Consider the following 17444-nt stretch of genomic DNA (forward strand, 5'->3'; position numbering starts at 1 on the left):
TACTGTTTTATATATCTGAGATCTATTCAGAGCTACTTGGAACCAAAAACAATCACATTCATATCTGTATCTTCAGAACTTAATACACTAAGTAGCATATGGAAGTCAATATGCTCACTAAACACTTGGGGGTTTTTTTGCTGTTATTTTTATCTGCAATTTTTATTACTATAACATTAGTTGATAACATTATTAGGTAACAGGTATACAGCATTATGAATCAACATCTGTACATGCTGTACTATGAACCTCCACAGAATACTCTTTGAAACTCTACTAGATTTCCTCTCAATTAACCAGCTTTACCTCCCTATGTAAATATAACTTCATTTTCAAGTTAATAAATCATTATCAAATTAACAATACAAATGCATGAGAAAAATTTCTTTTCTTCTTAAAATATGAAACAATTACAGTTAGACCACAAGCAATAAGGGCTGATCCAAGTCTAATATAAACCTAATAAGCATGTCCCAGAGAATAGTTCGAAAATACATTTTTAATTTTTTCTCCCTAGAAACAACCAAAATACCCCAAAATAGATGACTGGATCAAGAAGATGTGGCATATATACACATAACAGAATATTATTCAGCAATCAAAAAGGATAAACTCATGCCATTCACAGCAACGTGGATGGAACTAGAAGGAATGATGCTCAGTGAAATAAGCCAGAAGGAAAAAGAAAAACATCGAATGGTTTCGCTTACAGCAGGAATGTAGGGGAACCAAGTAAGACATCAGTGTAAAAAAAATAATAACAGTACAAAACACAACAAAGCAAAAACGGACAATTATAAAGCAGAGACATACCGCAGGGGAGGTGGAGGGAGAGGACTCAGAGGGAGGGAGGGAGGAGCACAGGGGACTGAGGTGATGGTGCACAGGTGCACTGGTGAAGGAAACTCTATGGGGACTACACCTGAGGGGGGTGGGGGGAAGTAAATATTGTTCAAAAATGAACAATGATGTAAAAAAATTAAAAAAAATTATATTAAAAATTTTTTCTCCCAAGATTATTTTTCAAACTTCCCTAAAGAATTCCTACATGTTTTCCTGTTATTGAATTGGTCATTTCTGCCATTGTTATGTTTGACGTTCCAATGTATTTTCAATACACCACAATCAAATGAAAATACATGCTAATTTGTAGGTTTTATTGTACATTATGATACGAGTATTATACAAAAGATAAATATTAGGAATATTTCTAAAAATAATATTACCTGGTAGTAATCTAATTTTCAAAATCTGTGAGTCTTCTTTTAAACCTGGCAGAGTTACCTTCAGATTAAAATTCTGTTGAAAAAAGATATTAAAATTAATTTTTGCTTTTCATTTTCATACCATTATAGCAATCTACTCAGCAATTTTATATTGACTAAAATTAACATACATAAATAAAATATATATAAATTTAAAAGATGGAGGTGAAAGAATGCCTTAAATTACATTTTTAGACACAAGTCTTTCAAATTTAAAAGGCATGGCTTCTTAAAGTAGTAAAGTGGAAAAAACTAAAATCAGAACTCTCTAAATACAATGTGGTATTCTGGATTAGACCCAGGAATAGAAAATAACATTAGTAGAAAATCTGGGGAAATATGAATAAAGTCTTTATTAGTAGTATTGTAACAATAGTAATTTCTTAGTTTGGATAAATAAACAATGGCTATATAAGATGCTAACAGGCAGTTTGGTGAAGACCACACACAAGCCCTATATATTTTCTTTGAAACTCTTTCCCAAAACTACAATTCTTTCCTTTTCAAAATTCCATGTTCTAAGTTGACTCTCCCAAAACTGAACTAATAGCCTGCTGTTTAGCAGAAGCCTTATTAACAAACATGTTAATGCATATTTTGTATATTGTACATTTATATACAGTTGACCCTTAAACATATATGTAGGCTTGAACTATGCTAGTCCACTTGCACAGATTTTTTTAAATTCACATTGCCTGTATTCATGGATTCAATCAACTGTGAATATCAATAGGCTGATTACATGGATGTGAAAACCATGTATACAGTACCCACTGTACATTATACACAGATTTTTGGCTACTTAGGAGGTTGGCACCTGTAATCTCTGCATTGCTCAAGGATCATCCTTACTCTATTCTTACAACAGAAGAAAAAAGTTATTAAGAAAATCATAAGGGAGAGAAAATACATTTACAGTATGTACTGTATTTATTGATACCCAAAATTTACAATGTCTGTTAAGAAAGTCTAAATGTAAGTGGGCCAATGTTTGTTCAAATTCATGTTGTTTATGGGTCAACTGTCAAGTTACTGCAAAATTAAGTTTTCTAAAATCTGAAAATCTTTGGGCCTCCCCGGTGGTGCAGCAATTGAGCGCTGGGTTGCGAAGCTGCCCACAACCTCTGGAGCACCGGTTCGATCCCCGGCTGCCGGGCGAGGGTCCCACATGGCATGCAGACCTCTCCTGCTTGCCCGCTGCTCCTCTCAGCAGTGTATTTCATCAGTCTGCCTGTTTTGCTCTCTGCTCTGGCTCTGGCGAATTCTCTCACCCTCCCGCGCTTCTGACTGTAACCCAGTGCTTATATAAATAATCTCTAAAAAAAAAAAAAACTGAAAATCTTTGTAGTACAGTATATAATGCTTAAATTCACATGCTGTATTTCAAACGTTATTTTGAAAGGGAAATTTTAAATTATTTTGAAGGTAGTAATATAGCAAAACAAAGAAACATACTACTTAAGTTACTAGCCATAATGTCCTCTTTAGTCATATAAATCTATTAGCTGCTTTATATAGCTAACTGAAAAATGACCTTATTAGAGTTTATTTTATTATCTTACCTAACTTTCTTCTTCCAAAAACACTTCCCTTAGCCAAATATCAAACCCAATGTTTATATAAATGAGCTGTTTCTCATATTTTTGTTTTTGTTCTAAGAAAAATATTCAAAAAAGAATGGAAAAAAGTTGGAGGAAAGAACCATAGTACTGCATAGTTGTGTTGAAAAAGTAGTTTTGAATGTGAAAACTGACATAAAGATGACAGAAATTTGAAAAATATTTACTGAATATTTACAATTAATAGCAGTGAGTTGTTGATTTTTCTGATGTAAATGTTAAGTCAGGTAATATGACCTTGATTAATTTCTAAAAACCCAAGATTATTGTCATCTTTTAACAAAAATAGATTTAATTTTAAATTCCTAATTTATATTTTTACCATTTAAGAAATAAACATGCATTATAATATTTATGTACAATGCTTACCTTGCCTTGACAAGAGTTTACAGGACCCTTAGCTGTAACACCTCGAATTACACAACTTGGTCCTTTAGTTATTTCTTCATAATGTAAAGATAAACCACTAGGAAAAAAGTAAATAAGAGATTTAACTTCCCTTTCATTACCTACAAGCAAGCTGCAAATGTGTTTTGTTTTCAAATATGCCAATTACTTATTTTTAAAGAAATAATTGAAAGGAGCAAATGCCCAAGAAATTATTTTACAAAGTAAAATGATCCAACAAATATTGACAAATACTAGTACTCCAAAAACTGCAAATGATAAACAGATATATAATGTAGAGCTTCATATATAATTAGTAAAAGCACAAAGTAGGAAATAAGCAAATGCATGCAGGACTAGGAAAACGAAATATTCCGAGAAACCAGGTTCATGGATGTCCTCTAATGTTGTCATATAGGGCCTCCCCTGGTGGTGCAGCAGTTGAGCACTGGGCTGTGAAGCTACCCGCAGCCTCTGCAGCGCAGGTTTGATCCATGGCCCTTGGCAAGGGTCCCACATGGCACACAGACCTCTCCTGCTGCGCCTGCTGCTCCCCTCATCAGCGTATTATGTCAGTCTGCCTGTTCTGTTCCCCGCTCTAGCTCTGGTGAATTCTTTCACCCTCCTGCACTTCTGACTGTACCCAGTGCTTGTATAAACAAATAAATAAATCTTGAAAAAAAAATTTAATGTTGTCACATATTCTTCCAAATCTTTCATCCAATGGAATTTAAAAGAATTTCAGGCACCTATTAAATTGAATGGCAATATTAGGTAAAGCCCTGTGATGTGACATCCCCTCGATGTCGACAATATCACCCTTTTTGTAGATTCACATGTATGTGGCAAAAGGAACAACTCCATGCTTTGCAAAAGGTCTAGAGAACATACAGTTGGTGCCGCTCCTCTTTTCCTTTGTGTTGGTCATTTTGGGGACTTACTGGAAGATGGCAGTTTTGTCCAAAAGGCTAATGTTTTATTTTTTAACATTGTTAAGTATTCAATTTTTCCTTTACTATTCTAGTACTAAAGAAGCATACATTAAAAATTGGGCCCAAAAAGACAATTTGATAGCGAAAGCAAGGAAACACTGACTTAGCACTCATGCTGTATAAACTGATCATGAGTTTCTCCCTAGGTACCTCAAAAAGAAGTAATGGAAAATAATGAACTCCCTCAGTTACAGTCATACAAGACTTAGTATCAGAGATACCTGGTCTGGGATAAATTCTGAAACTTTGAACATTATAAAATGTAATCACACAAAACCTAGATGGTATAGTCTATTGAGACCACTGTTGTATATGTAGTGTCAATTACAGAAATATTAAGTGACACATGACTATATATCACTGGATACACTGTTAAGTTTCTAAGGATTATTTCTTAATATTAGCTAACCATAGCACTCTAAAGTTACATTACTATTGATAAATGAAGGCGAGTTCTAAGGAAGGACTCAAATGTCCAGGTATAGACATAATTCCTATGGTTTTGAAAACAAAACAATTGCATTAGCTAGTTAAAAATCTACTAGTAGAAAATACCACTAGGCTTTAACAGCTGCAATTTTTATGCAAGCAGCAATAAAATAACAAAATTGCTAGGAGACACAGTATCACACTTGTAAAAAGAAATAAGAGTAAGCTAGAACTATCAGTCTTACCTAAGTATCTTTAATAGTAAATTCAATCAAAACATAAACCTTAGTGAAACAATTAACACTGTAGACAGAGGACAGCCTGGAGTTAAGTAAAACCCTCTAAAATCATAAAATCCATTAAGTGTTTAAAATGGTAATATTGACATCAACCATATACAAATAATTTAAGCTAAAAAAGAGCAAATACTTAGCAAATAAGAATAGCCAAATACAAGTTAATTTTTCAAATTACCTTGCTTCAAGAATTGGCTGAATATCATTTATCAGTTGACTAGTATGACCAAATTCATCCTGAAATTCCAGAGGGATGTTGAATGGGACTCCAACACGAAAAGGAGGATCCAGAAGACCAAATGAAAATCTTTCTGGCTTACCCTCTTAAAAAAAAAGTACAAATGAAAAGCATATTATTTAATTTAGTCAGAAAATTCATTGTAGCTTACCATTTATATGTAGGAAATTATGACAAGAAGGCATTTTAAATCTGTGCAGAAATTATATCTATGATTCATTTGGGGAAATAATAAAATTAGACCTTTATTTCATACCATACATTAAAGTAAAATTTTAGAGGTAGATAAACATGTTTTTAAATTACAAAATTATTGGGATATAATAAAGAACATAATCATAGTTCTTAAAGGAAAAATTAAGGCAAAATACAATACTCAACAGATAAAAAAGCATATATTTGATAAAGTTTAAAATAGCTTGTTAGATAAACAAAGTTAAAAGAGAAGCTCTATATGAGAAAATATTTACAACATGTACCACAGTGTATTAAAACCCAAAATACGTAAAACCTCCTCTAAGCCAATGGTCTTCAAAGTGTTGTCTCTAGTATAATTGTTTCAGATATCACTGTAACATCTTTGGACAGTCAGAACTCTGAGCATGAGGTCCAGAAGTTTACTTTTCAATTAGCCTCCAGAGTAATTCAAAATAAGGACCAATCCTTTGAACCAGCAAATGAACAGGTTTTTCAAATAATGTACAATGGGCAATAAAAACCAGAAGAGATGCACAATCTAAACCCAAAAATTCTCAAATTAGTCCCAAAAGAAATAAAAGCTTTCAAAAACAAACAAAAAAAAAAAAACAAAAAACAAATAAAAGCTTTCAAATGAACTACTAAATTCTCAATTGTACAATGACTACTCATGTAAGAGAACATGGAAGTACCAAAGCAAACATAAAGGAAAAAATTCAATAGAAAGTATAGAATATGTCATTCATTAAGGGAAACTTCCATAAAGTAAAAGAAGAAAACAGATGGAAAGAAGAAAAAGAATGCTCTTATCTTAGTCAAGAGATCCAACATGTTAACAGATTTTCCAAACATTCAGGAACTGGGTAAGAAGTTAGATCGGAGGAGGTTAGAAGGCAGGTGAAAGGGAAGTTCACATGCAAAGGTCAGGAATTAGAATAGCTCTAGACTTTGCCAACAACAATGGAAAGTATGTCTTGAAAAACTGAGAAGGAATATGATTATCAAGCACAATTTTAAAAAAGCCACTTTAAGATTAAGATGGTTACACATTTGGCCAAACATCTTTCATTGAATTACCTATTTTCCTTGACTTAAAATGCCAACTTTAGCAAATAGTTATATATTAGTGTTCTCCTTACCTTTAACAGAAAACTTAATTGCTTTAGATGGTAGTGGTCTTCCTGCATAAGTGTCTGCATTACTTTCATTCAATACAACTTGTAATTTCAATGTATAATTCCCCAGCTTTTGAATATTTTCTAGGCAAATTAAGAAATTAAAAATCAGGTCAATGTAACACTGATATAATTTCATACATTCAGAATAATAACTCACCCATTTTTTTAAACCAGTAAGGCCATTTTCCTCCATGTTGACTAATATGAGAAATGATTTCTTTATTTCCACTTGAAGCTTAATAAAAAAGAAACATACAAAGTCTGAGAAACGGAATACAAAACATGAATATGAAATGTCATAATGATGCAAGTATCTTTATTTGTTATACATTTTTAAAAATGGTTTGGAAGAGTTCCAAAGCTATTTTATGTAAGTAAACATAACACAATGAAATTTTACTCATTAAGTTCATCAAAATTCTTTTATTTCAATTCTTAAAAGTACATCTGTAAATAAGTCTACCTGGTACAAAGAAAGAATATAATCTTTATATTAAAAATAATTTTCTAAACCAACAAAACAAAAACTAACCCCTGGATTCCAGTAACAGAATGAGAATTTTCCTTAAGTTTTTTCAAGATTGAAATAGCATAGTTTATTCTATTCATAGTCCACAAAGTAATCTTGAAAACTGAATGCTTTATTGTTAAAAGAAAAAAATGAGCAAACACACACACGTAAATAAAATATGCTATCTTTTTTGTAATGAAGACAAAGTGTGAATACATTTGTTTTTGCTTAGCATCATAGCAGGAAAAACAGAAAAGATAAATGTAAAACTAAAATTACTACCAAAAGAAGGGGGAAAAAAAAAACAGAATAGAGGGATGATATAATTTCTCTGAAATATTCCTTGTTTATTTTTAACTTTGGAATTATGAAATGGCTTAAATACTCAAAAAAATAGAATTAAAACAAGGCAACAATCAAGTATCTGATATGAACACTTTTTTTTTTTTTAAAAGATTTATTTTTATACAAGAACCGGGGTACAGGCCAGATGTGCAGGAGGGTGAGAGGTTTCACCCAAGACAGAGCGGGGAACAGAATAGGAAGACTGAAATACACTACTGAGGGCAGCAGTGGGCGAGATAGGAGAAGTCTGCCACGCCATGTGGGATTCTCGCCGGCCAGCCGGGATGGAACCCACGCTGCAAAGGCTACAGACAGCTTCACAGCGCTGCGTTCAACTGCCTGCGCCACCAGGGAGGCCCTGATATGAACACTTTTTAAAAAGAGAATTATTTCAAGCGACTTTAAAGTAGTTTTTACCATTTATAACAAATATGTTCTAAAGACTAACACTATGGCAAAGATGTCAATTTTAATTCAATAGTCATTAATTATATCGGTTATCACTGTTTTGAAACTATTTAAATATAGCATAAAGAAAATAATGTTAAAAATCAAGACTTTTAACACGCAAAACTATGAAAGACATAAATCATAGTGATTAAATAAAATATATAAATATAAAAAATAACATAAATTAATAAAAACACTGTGAAAAACCAAAACTGCTCAGTGGCCATTATTGTATAGCACCAATTCCAGTCTGGTAATTTGTGAGTCATCAAAAAGAATTAAGTCTTTTACTGCTTTTCCTACAAAACTTTTTTTGAGTAAAACAATAATCCTAATAAAAGAAATTTTTCACAGATGAATTCTGGATAATAAATTAGGGAGGAATGAAAAGAATCAGGAAAAAAAATCACCTTGCTGAATACCAACTAACTCCAGCAAAAGTCATTAATGGTTGAAATCATTAGTTAATGGGTAAATGAACTCTCTAATCATATGAGTCATGTAAATTCAATGATCTATCCCAGCAGTACTAATGAAGAAGAATTAGACATCATGTAAATCTTGATACAATACCATAAGAGCATAGATTAGCTATATGAAGTATTGATTCACGCTTTACTGATGAAAAAAAGGTGAACCTAAAATACACTCAGTTTTAGAGCTAACTCAGTTTTCTGGAAATAGAGTATAGAGTGGAACAACTTCAATGACATCCCAAGGACACAAAGAGAAATATGTGAAACAAGTGGTTGTTGTCAGCAAATTATTAGCATGGGATTTGTAGGAAAAAAAGAGACTCAAAAAGACAAACAGTTAAAAAGACATACAGTAACTAAACACACACATGTGCCTGAACTTCCCCCACTACCTATGCACAAAACGTTATCATTTTAGAAAATCAGGGCAATGAGTCAGATTGGGTAATATATATAATCATGGAATTACTGTGATAATTGAAAATGTACATGTTTTTAGAGATGCATGCATGTGAGTTTCAACAATCACAAAAAAGACTACATGAAGCAAGTACAAACAAAATAATAATTGTTGAAATAGGTTTTGTTTCATTCATAATTTTAAAAGTTGCAATGATAAATTTGCAATGGAAATTAGACAGTAAACAATCATCGGAAGTTCTCTGGAAAAAAAAATTCAAGAAATTTCTTGGTTTACATATCTTCAACAAATACTTGTTAATTATCTCCTTTATAGTAGGTGCCAGACAAGTTCAAAAATACTAACACTATCCTTGCTTTCCCGATATTTCTATCATTTAGACCAAGGGTTCCACAGACCACTTTACTGTCATGGCTGTTTTTATTCAATATCAGGTGGCTGTCATAAAGAAATCAAACACCCAAAACCTAAATATTTACTACCTGCTCCTTTACAAATATTGGGTTGTCAGAAGCCATGATGTATTTTTTCTATGTTTTTCAAGCAAAAATGCCTAATGACTTTTCTGAGAACCTAATGGTTTTCCAATTCTGTTCTACAGAGCAAGTGCACATTTAAGAAATAACAAAATGTAAGTTATACAAATGAATGTGAAACTACAAAAAATAGAAAAAAATCTGTAATTATTAGAAGCCTCTATCAGAAAGTGACAAAACCTGAAACCTGAGAAATAAAGAGCTTATTAAAAATTTGCTGTTGGGCCTCCCTGGTGGTGCAGTGGGTTGAGCGCAAGGCCGTGAAGCTGTCTGCAGCCTCCACAGCACTGGTTCGATTCCCAGCCAGCCAGGGAAAGTCCCATATGGTGCGGCAGATGTCTCCAGTCTCACCTGCTGCTCCCCTCAGCAGTTTATTTCCATCCTTCTGCCTGTTCTGCTCCCTGCTCTGTCTCTGGTGGATTCTCTCACCCTCCCGCGCCTCTGGCCTGTACCCCAGTGCTTGTATAAATAAATAAAATCTTAAAAAAAAAACTTGCTGTTTACAAGTCTTAGCAGAGTATGAAATACATGCAAATGTCTAGAGGTGAAAATAACTGGCTTGCATGAGAATAAAAAGAAGAGTTTTGATTAGGAGTATAGTGAATGACGATGGAAATGAAATGTGACAAAGTAGAAGGAGGAGACAGGGTTAGAGCATGTGTGGATATTTGCAGAACTACTGGGTGTTAGCTAAGAGCTAACATCATATTCAAAAATTAAAGACTAATAGCATTACCTATTCGATCAGGAATAAGAAAGGATGCCCACTTCCACCACTTCTATTCAACTTCCAGTATTGGAAGTTTTAACCAGTGCAATAATGCAAAAGAAAAAGCGAAAGGACTTCCTATTGGAAAGAAAAGAAGTATCTCTGTTCTAGATGACAATCTTATTGTAGAAAACCCTAAAAACAACACCAAAAAAACTGTTAGAGATAAGAAATTCAGCAAACTTGCAAGATATAAAATCAAGTTCATGGAATAAGAAGACAATACTGATTTGATGATTCAACATAAATCCTATCCTAACTCCAATGCCATTTCTTAAAGAAACAGAAAATTGATTCTAAATTCATATGGAATCTCAAGGTACTCAACAGAAAAAAAAAATCTGGAAACAGAACACAGTTGAACAACTCACACTTCCTGATTTCAAAATTGCAAAGCTATAGTCAAAACAGGTTGATACAGAAAGACAGACATACAGACCAATGGAACAGAAAGTCCAGAGAAAAACTCTTGTATATGAATAGGAGGAATTATTTGCACATCATAAACCTGTAAGACACTGATATTGAAGATCCACAAGGCACTCATACAATTCAACAAAACAAACAACCCAGTAAAAAAAAAAAAATGGGCAGAAGAGCTAAATAGGCACTTCTCCAAAGAAAACATGCAGATGCCAACAGACACATGAAAAATTGTTCATCATTATTTATAATCAGGGAAATGCAAACTAAATGAGATACCACTTCACAACTGTGAGAATGGCCCATATTATAAAGACCATAAAAATAGCAAGTGATGGAAATGATATGGAGAAAAAGGAACACTTTTACACTGTTGGTGGGAAAGCAGACTGGTCTACCTCCTAGGGAAAGTAGTGGGGTGGTTCCTCAAAAGACTAAAAATGGATCTGCCATACAACCTAGAAATTCCATTCTCAAGTATCTACCCAAAGTTCTTTAAAAACACTAATTTGAAAGGAAACCTGCACTCCTTTGCTTATTGCAGCACTATTTACAATAGTCAAGATATGGAAACAACTTAAGTACCCCAAAACAGATAAGTGAATCAAGAAGATGTAGTATGCAGACATAATGGAACACTACTCAGCAATCCCAAAAGATAAATGCATGCAATTTGCAGCAATATGAATGGAGCTAGAAGGGAATATAAGTGAAATAAGCCAAAAGGAAAAAGATAAATACCAGATAATGCCAGTTACATGTGAAAGAGAGAGAAACTAAAGGGTCAAAGACAAACTTTATAACAAACCCTGAAAGGTGACCACAGCCTGAGGCATATCCAGGAGGGTGGGGATGAGCACAATGACTATGGGTACTTTGGTTTTGAGAGAGCTACAGTGACCACACCTAAGGGAAGAAATCTTAAACTGTCAAAATGGTAACAAGGATGTAAAACAAAATATTTCATTTAAAATAAAATTTAAAAGCTCTTGTATAATTATCTGTTTTTGCTTTGTTGTGTTTTGTACTGTTATTCATACTGCAGGGGAGGAGAAGGGAGAGGGATCAGAAGGTGGGAGGGAGGAGCACAGGGGACTTTGGTGATGGTGCACGGGTGCATTGGTAAAAAAAATTCTATGGAGACTACACCCGAGGGGGTGGGGAAAAGCAAATATTGTTTAAAAATGAACAATGATGTAAAAATAAAAAAATAAAAAACTCTTGTATGTATATATGGTCAAATGATTTCTGACAAGTGTCAAGCCTGGAGAAAGAGTGGTCTTTTTGACAACTGAATATTCCCATACAACAGAAGTTTTTTATATCCAAAAGAAAAATTTAACGTATATAAAAATTCACTCAAAAGGATCAAGTAACTATATTTAAGAACTAAAACCTGGATAATAAATGCTAACCTTCACTGATCATTAGATAAATGCAAATCAAAACCACACATCAATTAGAAATACATATTCCCTGTGCATTGCTAATGAGAATGTAAAATGGTGCTGCCATTTTTGCTACTATGGAAAAATACATGACAGTCCCTCAAAAAATTAAACATAGAACTACCATATGATCCAGCAATTCCACATCTGGTCATGCATCCAAAAAACTGCAATCAGGGACAAGAACAGACATTTGTACATCAATGTACATAGCAGCATTATTCTCAATAGCTAAAAATGTGGAAGCAATCCAAGTGTCTGCTGATGCATTAATGGATAAATAAAATGTAGCATACACAGAGAGTGAAGTACTATTCAGCTTTAGAAAGTAAGGAAATTCTGACACTCCAACATAGATGGAATTTGAAGATAGTAAGTTAAGTGAAATAAGCAGGACACAATGAACAAATACTGTATGATTCCAGTTATATGAGATACTCAAAGTAGTAAAATTCATGGAAACAGAAAGTAGAACAGAGTTTATCAGAGAACGGGGGATGGGAATAAGGGAATGCTATCACTAGAGTTTCAATCTGGGATGATGAAAACTTAGGGTGATGGAGAATGGTAATAGTTGCACAACAATATGAATGTATTTAATGGCATTGAACTTGACGTTTAAAAATGGTTAAGATAGCAAATTTGTTACATATGGTTTACCACAATAAAAAAACTGACAAAATCTGATTATTCATGACACATGAAATTTCCAACTATTCAAATCCACTGTGTCTATCAGATTGCTGGGTCATCAATAATTATAAGAAGATATTAAAATTCATATTCCATATTTAAGAACAATATTAAAGATCAAATTAGTTCACTTACAGTGTAATATAACCTTGAGCTCAACCAGGAGTTTCTTTGACCCTCCATGACTTGTTCCTGGAAGTTTCTGCATTGCTTCCCCTTTTTTGTTCAGTATTTCAATTCTTAATGCACCTGCAAATGCAAAATTTGCAAAAAAAATGTCTTAGTTACACCTAAAAAATACTACCATGTGTATTATACACAGTATTTTAATTTCCCAATTTCTTTTATATATTAGAAATGTAAGATCCAAGAAAAATATTTTCTGGTATTAGTAAAAACCAACCAAAAAACATACCAATGGGTGTTCCAGCAGGTCTAGCCTCATTTGGCAGTAATTCATCTCCTTCTGGCCAAGTTACTGACAATCTATCTGGGAGCCTGTTATGAAAACAGTGTATTAATGTTTCATGAACTGTGTAAATTATGGTCTTAAATGAAAGTTATCAGAAACTTTTTAATATTTATCTCTGACACATTTTTAAAGTTAAATCTGAAATGCTACATTAATAATCTAAAATTCTTTTTTCCTTATTGCTGTGGCTACTTTTATCTCTTTTGTTACTAAGAGCCAGGAATTGCCCACTGTTGGTGATTTTCTTTCCTTTTTGTTTTTTTTTTTAAGATTTATTTTAATTATTTATACAAGCACTGGGTGCAGTCAGAAGCGCGGGAGGGTGAGAGAATTCACCAAACACCAAAGCCAGAGTGGGGAGCAGAGCAGGCAGAAGGACCAAAGTACACTGCTGAGGGGAGCAGCGGGCGGCAGGAGAGGTCTGCGCGCCATGTGGGACCCTCCTCTGGTGGCCGGGGAGCAGCCGGGGATCGAACCGGTGCTGCAGAGGCTGCGGGCAGCTTTGCAAGCCAGCGCTCAACCGCTGCGCCACCGGGGAGGCCCGATTTTCTATTCATCATCAGTTCTAGTTACCTTTGGGGAATAGCATAAACGCTAAAACAGAACATTAATCTGGAGATTCAGTAAGAATGAAAATTACTACTTTATTAGCAATATAACAGCCAGACTTGTTTTTCTACCTCCTTTAAAAAAACATATCTTAATAACAGTGCTGGTAGTAGTTACAATCAGAATATAAAATTTCCTTTTCCTATAAAACAAATATAGAATTCTGTTTACATAGCTAGAGCTCTCCAAGATTTTGTTTTTAGATCATGTATGTATGTATGTATGTATGTATGTATATATGTATGTATACAAGAACTAGGGTGTAGGCCAGAGTTCCAAGAGTGAGAGGATTCACCAGAGACAATGGGGAGACAATAGGCAGATCTACTAAAATACACTGCTGAAGGGGGCAGCCGGCGAGACAGGAGAGGTCTCCTTGGCGGGGGAATCAAACTCATGTTGCAGTGGCTGGCGATAGCTTGATAGAGCTGAGACTTTTTTAACCCTGCGCCACTAGGAAGGCCCATTTTTCAAAGTCTTTAAAGGCAAAATGCTCATTAGAACATACACTCTAAGACTACAAATGCCCATTAGACAAGTAAGACAATCAAGAAGAGTTAAAAACACTACAATCACTCTTGATTTTTTTGGTTATTTTTATTAATCATCTTGATATGTGACGTACCTTGCCATTTCATCTTCTACATATTTTTTTACAGCTTTCTCAGCAACTGTCCTATCCAGCTTTGCAATTGGCACAGTTTTTATTTCATCATATAGTGCTTGAGGTTCCTGAATAAGTAAAATAATTTATACTCATTTCAAAACTACTCAAATATAGCTGCAATAAAAACATTACTTATTCCAAAGAAATATATTTTATACTAATTGAGCATATAATTGCAATAACTATTATTACACTATATTCCATTTCATGTAACCTCCTTATATCTAATTAAATATCATTCAAATATTGATAAGAGCATGGTATTGGGATAAAACACACTACAGTTTTGGAGTTATTCATTCTTGAAATAGAATTCTGACTCCAAAGTATACTAGTTTATGAGCCTTGAAGGAAATGTGCACCATAGAAATGTACTGTGATAACAAGCAATAATATATATATGGTTGTATAACACTGCATATATGCATATTAAATTCTACAGATTATGAAAAATATTAAATATAAAACATCAAATATGCTAACACTACTTTATCTGATGGAAAAATCTAATGCTGGCAAATATAAAATACTGTGTCTGTATTTCAACATTAAAGCAAAAGTAGGGAATACTAAGAGATTTTAATGTTTTTTTATTCCTTTGCTGTCTTACCATTGCAATCTGAACTTCTCCTCCTGTGGCATATACTTCTCCATCATGATCACCATAAAGGAAAAATTTTACTATGCTTCCATAAAAGAGAGGAAGTGTCTTGATTGTCTTGACCTAATATTTATTTTTTTAAAAAGGTGTTAGTATTAATATTTACTAAGAGAAACAGATTTTACATTATATTTTCATAGAACTACTATAAACAAGGAAAAAATTCAATATCTAGCCTTACAAAATTTAATGATAAAAGGACTAACATTCTAATAAAAGTTATGTTGATGTAGTTCTCTTATTCTTCACATATCTTTGTAGAGACACTTTTCATACAAAAATGCCTGTCTAAAAAGGTCCCAAACACATTTAATGTTAATTATTATGAATGCCAAACTACCTACAACCTTTTTCCCATAAAATTACAGTGACTTCCGGGCCTTCCCGGTGGCGCAGTGGTTGAGCACTGGGTTGCGAAGCTGCCTGCAGCCTATGCAGCGCCGGTTTGATCCCCGGCCACAGGGCGAGGGTCCCACATGGCGCGTAGACCTCTCCTGCCGCCCGCTGCTCCCCTCAGCAGTGTACTTCGGTCCTTCTGCCTGTTCTGCTCCCCGCTCTGGCTCTGGTGAATTCTCTCACCCTCCCGTGCTTCTGACTGTACCCAATGCTTGTATAAATAAATAAATAAATAAATCTTAAAAAAAAAAAAAATTACAGTGACTTCCAAACTCTGAAGTTATTTCTTTCATGCATTACCTGAAAATTTCCCTATAATTCTTTTCCTTACTGGCCTTGAAAAATTGAAAAGTCATCTCCGTAAGTCCCACTCAGAAATTCCCAATAATGACTACAACAGTTTATACCCAAGCCTAGTCTTGTTTCTGAACTATTTCCTTCACAAATAAACAATGGTTAAGACAGCGCAACTCTAAAACGCGTTTTTCCTACACTTACCCATGTCTTGGCCTATGCTCCATGTTACCTCCCCGAAAAAGCACTGCGCTGCACAAGCATAGTTTACAAGGCAAAACTGATGATCGCTTCTTTCTTGTAACTCTTCATGACTTTGAGAATACTGTATTCACCTAGCATCTTTCTATCTTTCCAGCTTATCTCTTTTATTCTGCTTTGCCAGTTCCTTCTTGTCATTCTATCCCCAAAATGCTGTGAAAGTCAGGTGCTCTAGTTACACCCAATATTTTTAGGTTTGGGTATTTAATTTCAAAGCTTCAGATTTATGAAGACTACTTTCATGTTTATGAAACATTCTCTCTCTGGAGAGAATGGACACTTTTACCTTTGTAATTATCTATATAAACCTGCATCTCCATCTCTTTCAAGATCTATACAAATGCCACTTCTTTTGGGATTTCATGATTTCAAGACTAAAGATTTCATTTAAAGAATTTCATGATTTATTCTATTTTCACAGTTGATCCAAAGTCAAAAACCTCTCTACTATAAACTGTCAAAGCACTACTCATCCTCCCTTTTCACGCCTCTTATCCCTTTCTTATCTATTACTATTTATGCTTCAGTTATCTTTGCTTTGCTTCAGGCTATAACATTCTTTTTTTTTTTTTGTTAGATCATTTTATTTTTTTTTTAATAAATTTTATTGTTATATTCCCCATACAATTGCAGCCCCCCCATTCTGACCCCAATCCCTCCCCTCCCGCCCCCGCCCCCCTAAAAGTGTCTCTGGTTCATAGTTTTTTGTTGATTTTGATTTTCACTTTCTTATATTCATTTTCCTGGTCCCTTATTTAAGTTTTCTAGATTCCTGCTATGAGTGAGACCATCCGGTATTTTTCTTTTTCTTTCTGGCTTATTTCGCTGAGCATGATCCCTTCCAGCGCCATCCATGTTGCAGCAAATTGCATGTGTTTATCTTTTTTGAATGCTGAGTAATATTCCATGGTATATATGTACCACATCTTCTTGATCCAGTCATCTATTTTTGGGCATTTGGGTTGTTTCCAAAGCTTAGCTATTGTAAACAGTGCTGCTATAAACATAGGGGTGCAGGTGTTCTTTGGAATTGATGTTTCTGTGTCCTTTGGGTAAATACCTAGGAGTGGAATTGCTGGATCATATGGAAGCTCTATGTTTAGTAGGTCCAGAAATCTCCACACAGCTTTCCACAGTGGTTGGACCAGTTTGCACTCCCACCAACAGTGCAGAAGAGTTCCTTTTTCTCCACACCCTCGCCAACATTTGTTGTTGCTAGTTTTTTTAATATGTGCCATTCTCACTGGTGTAAGATGGTATCTCATGGTAGTTTTGATTTGCATTTCCCTGATGACAAGTGATGTTGAACATTTTTTCATATGTCAGGCTATAACATTCTTAAAGACATTTTTCTAGAATGCTACATGCTCCACAATGCAGTAAATGAGCACAGTAACTTACAAGCAGCAA

The 17444-nt window shown here is 34.1% G+C and overlaps 1 protein-coding gene across 1 annotated transcript in view; it reads right to left on the reverse strand.

The window, feature by feature from the left end:
* SMCHD1 (structural maintenance of chromosomes flexible hinge domain containing 1) overlaps positions 1 to 17444 on the reverse strand; it is a gene marked incomplete at both ends in the record, with an annotated part of 136842 nt that overhangs the window by 73750 nt on the left and 45648 nt on the right. The window contains 9 exons of the mRNA XM_084252786.1: positions 1227 to 1299; positions 3254 to 3350; positions 5167 to 5311; positions 6564 to 6683; positions 6760 to 6837; positions 12810 to 12923; positions 13090 to 13172; positions 14381 to 14487; positions 15033 to 15146. Of these exons, the coding sequence (XP_084108912.1) occupies positions 1227 to 1299; positions 3254 to 3350; positions 5167 to 5311; positions 6564 to 6683; positions 6760 to 6837; positions 12810 to 12923; positions 13090 to 13172; positions 14381 to 14487; positions 15033 to 15146 (931 nt within the window). The remainder of the gene's footprint in view (positions 1 to 1226; positions 1300 to 3253; positions 3351 to 5166; positions 5312 to 6563; positions 6684 to 6759; positions 6838 to 12809; positions 12924 to 13089; positions 13173 to 14380; positions 14488 to 15032; positions 15147 to 17444) is intronic.

The sequence above is a fragment of the Talpa europaea genome, assembly GCF_964194135.1.
Source record: "Talpa europaea genome assembly, chromosome: 13".
NCBI lineage: Eukaryota > Metazoa > Chordata > Mammalia > Eulipotyphla > Talpidae > Talpa > Talpa europaea.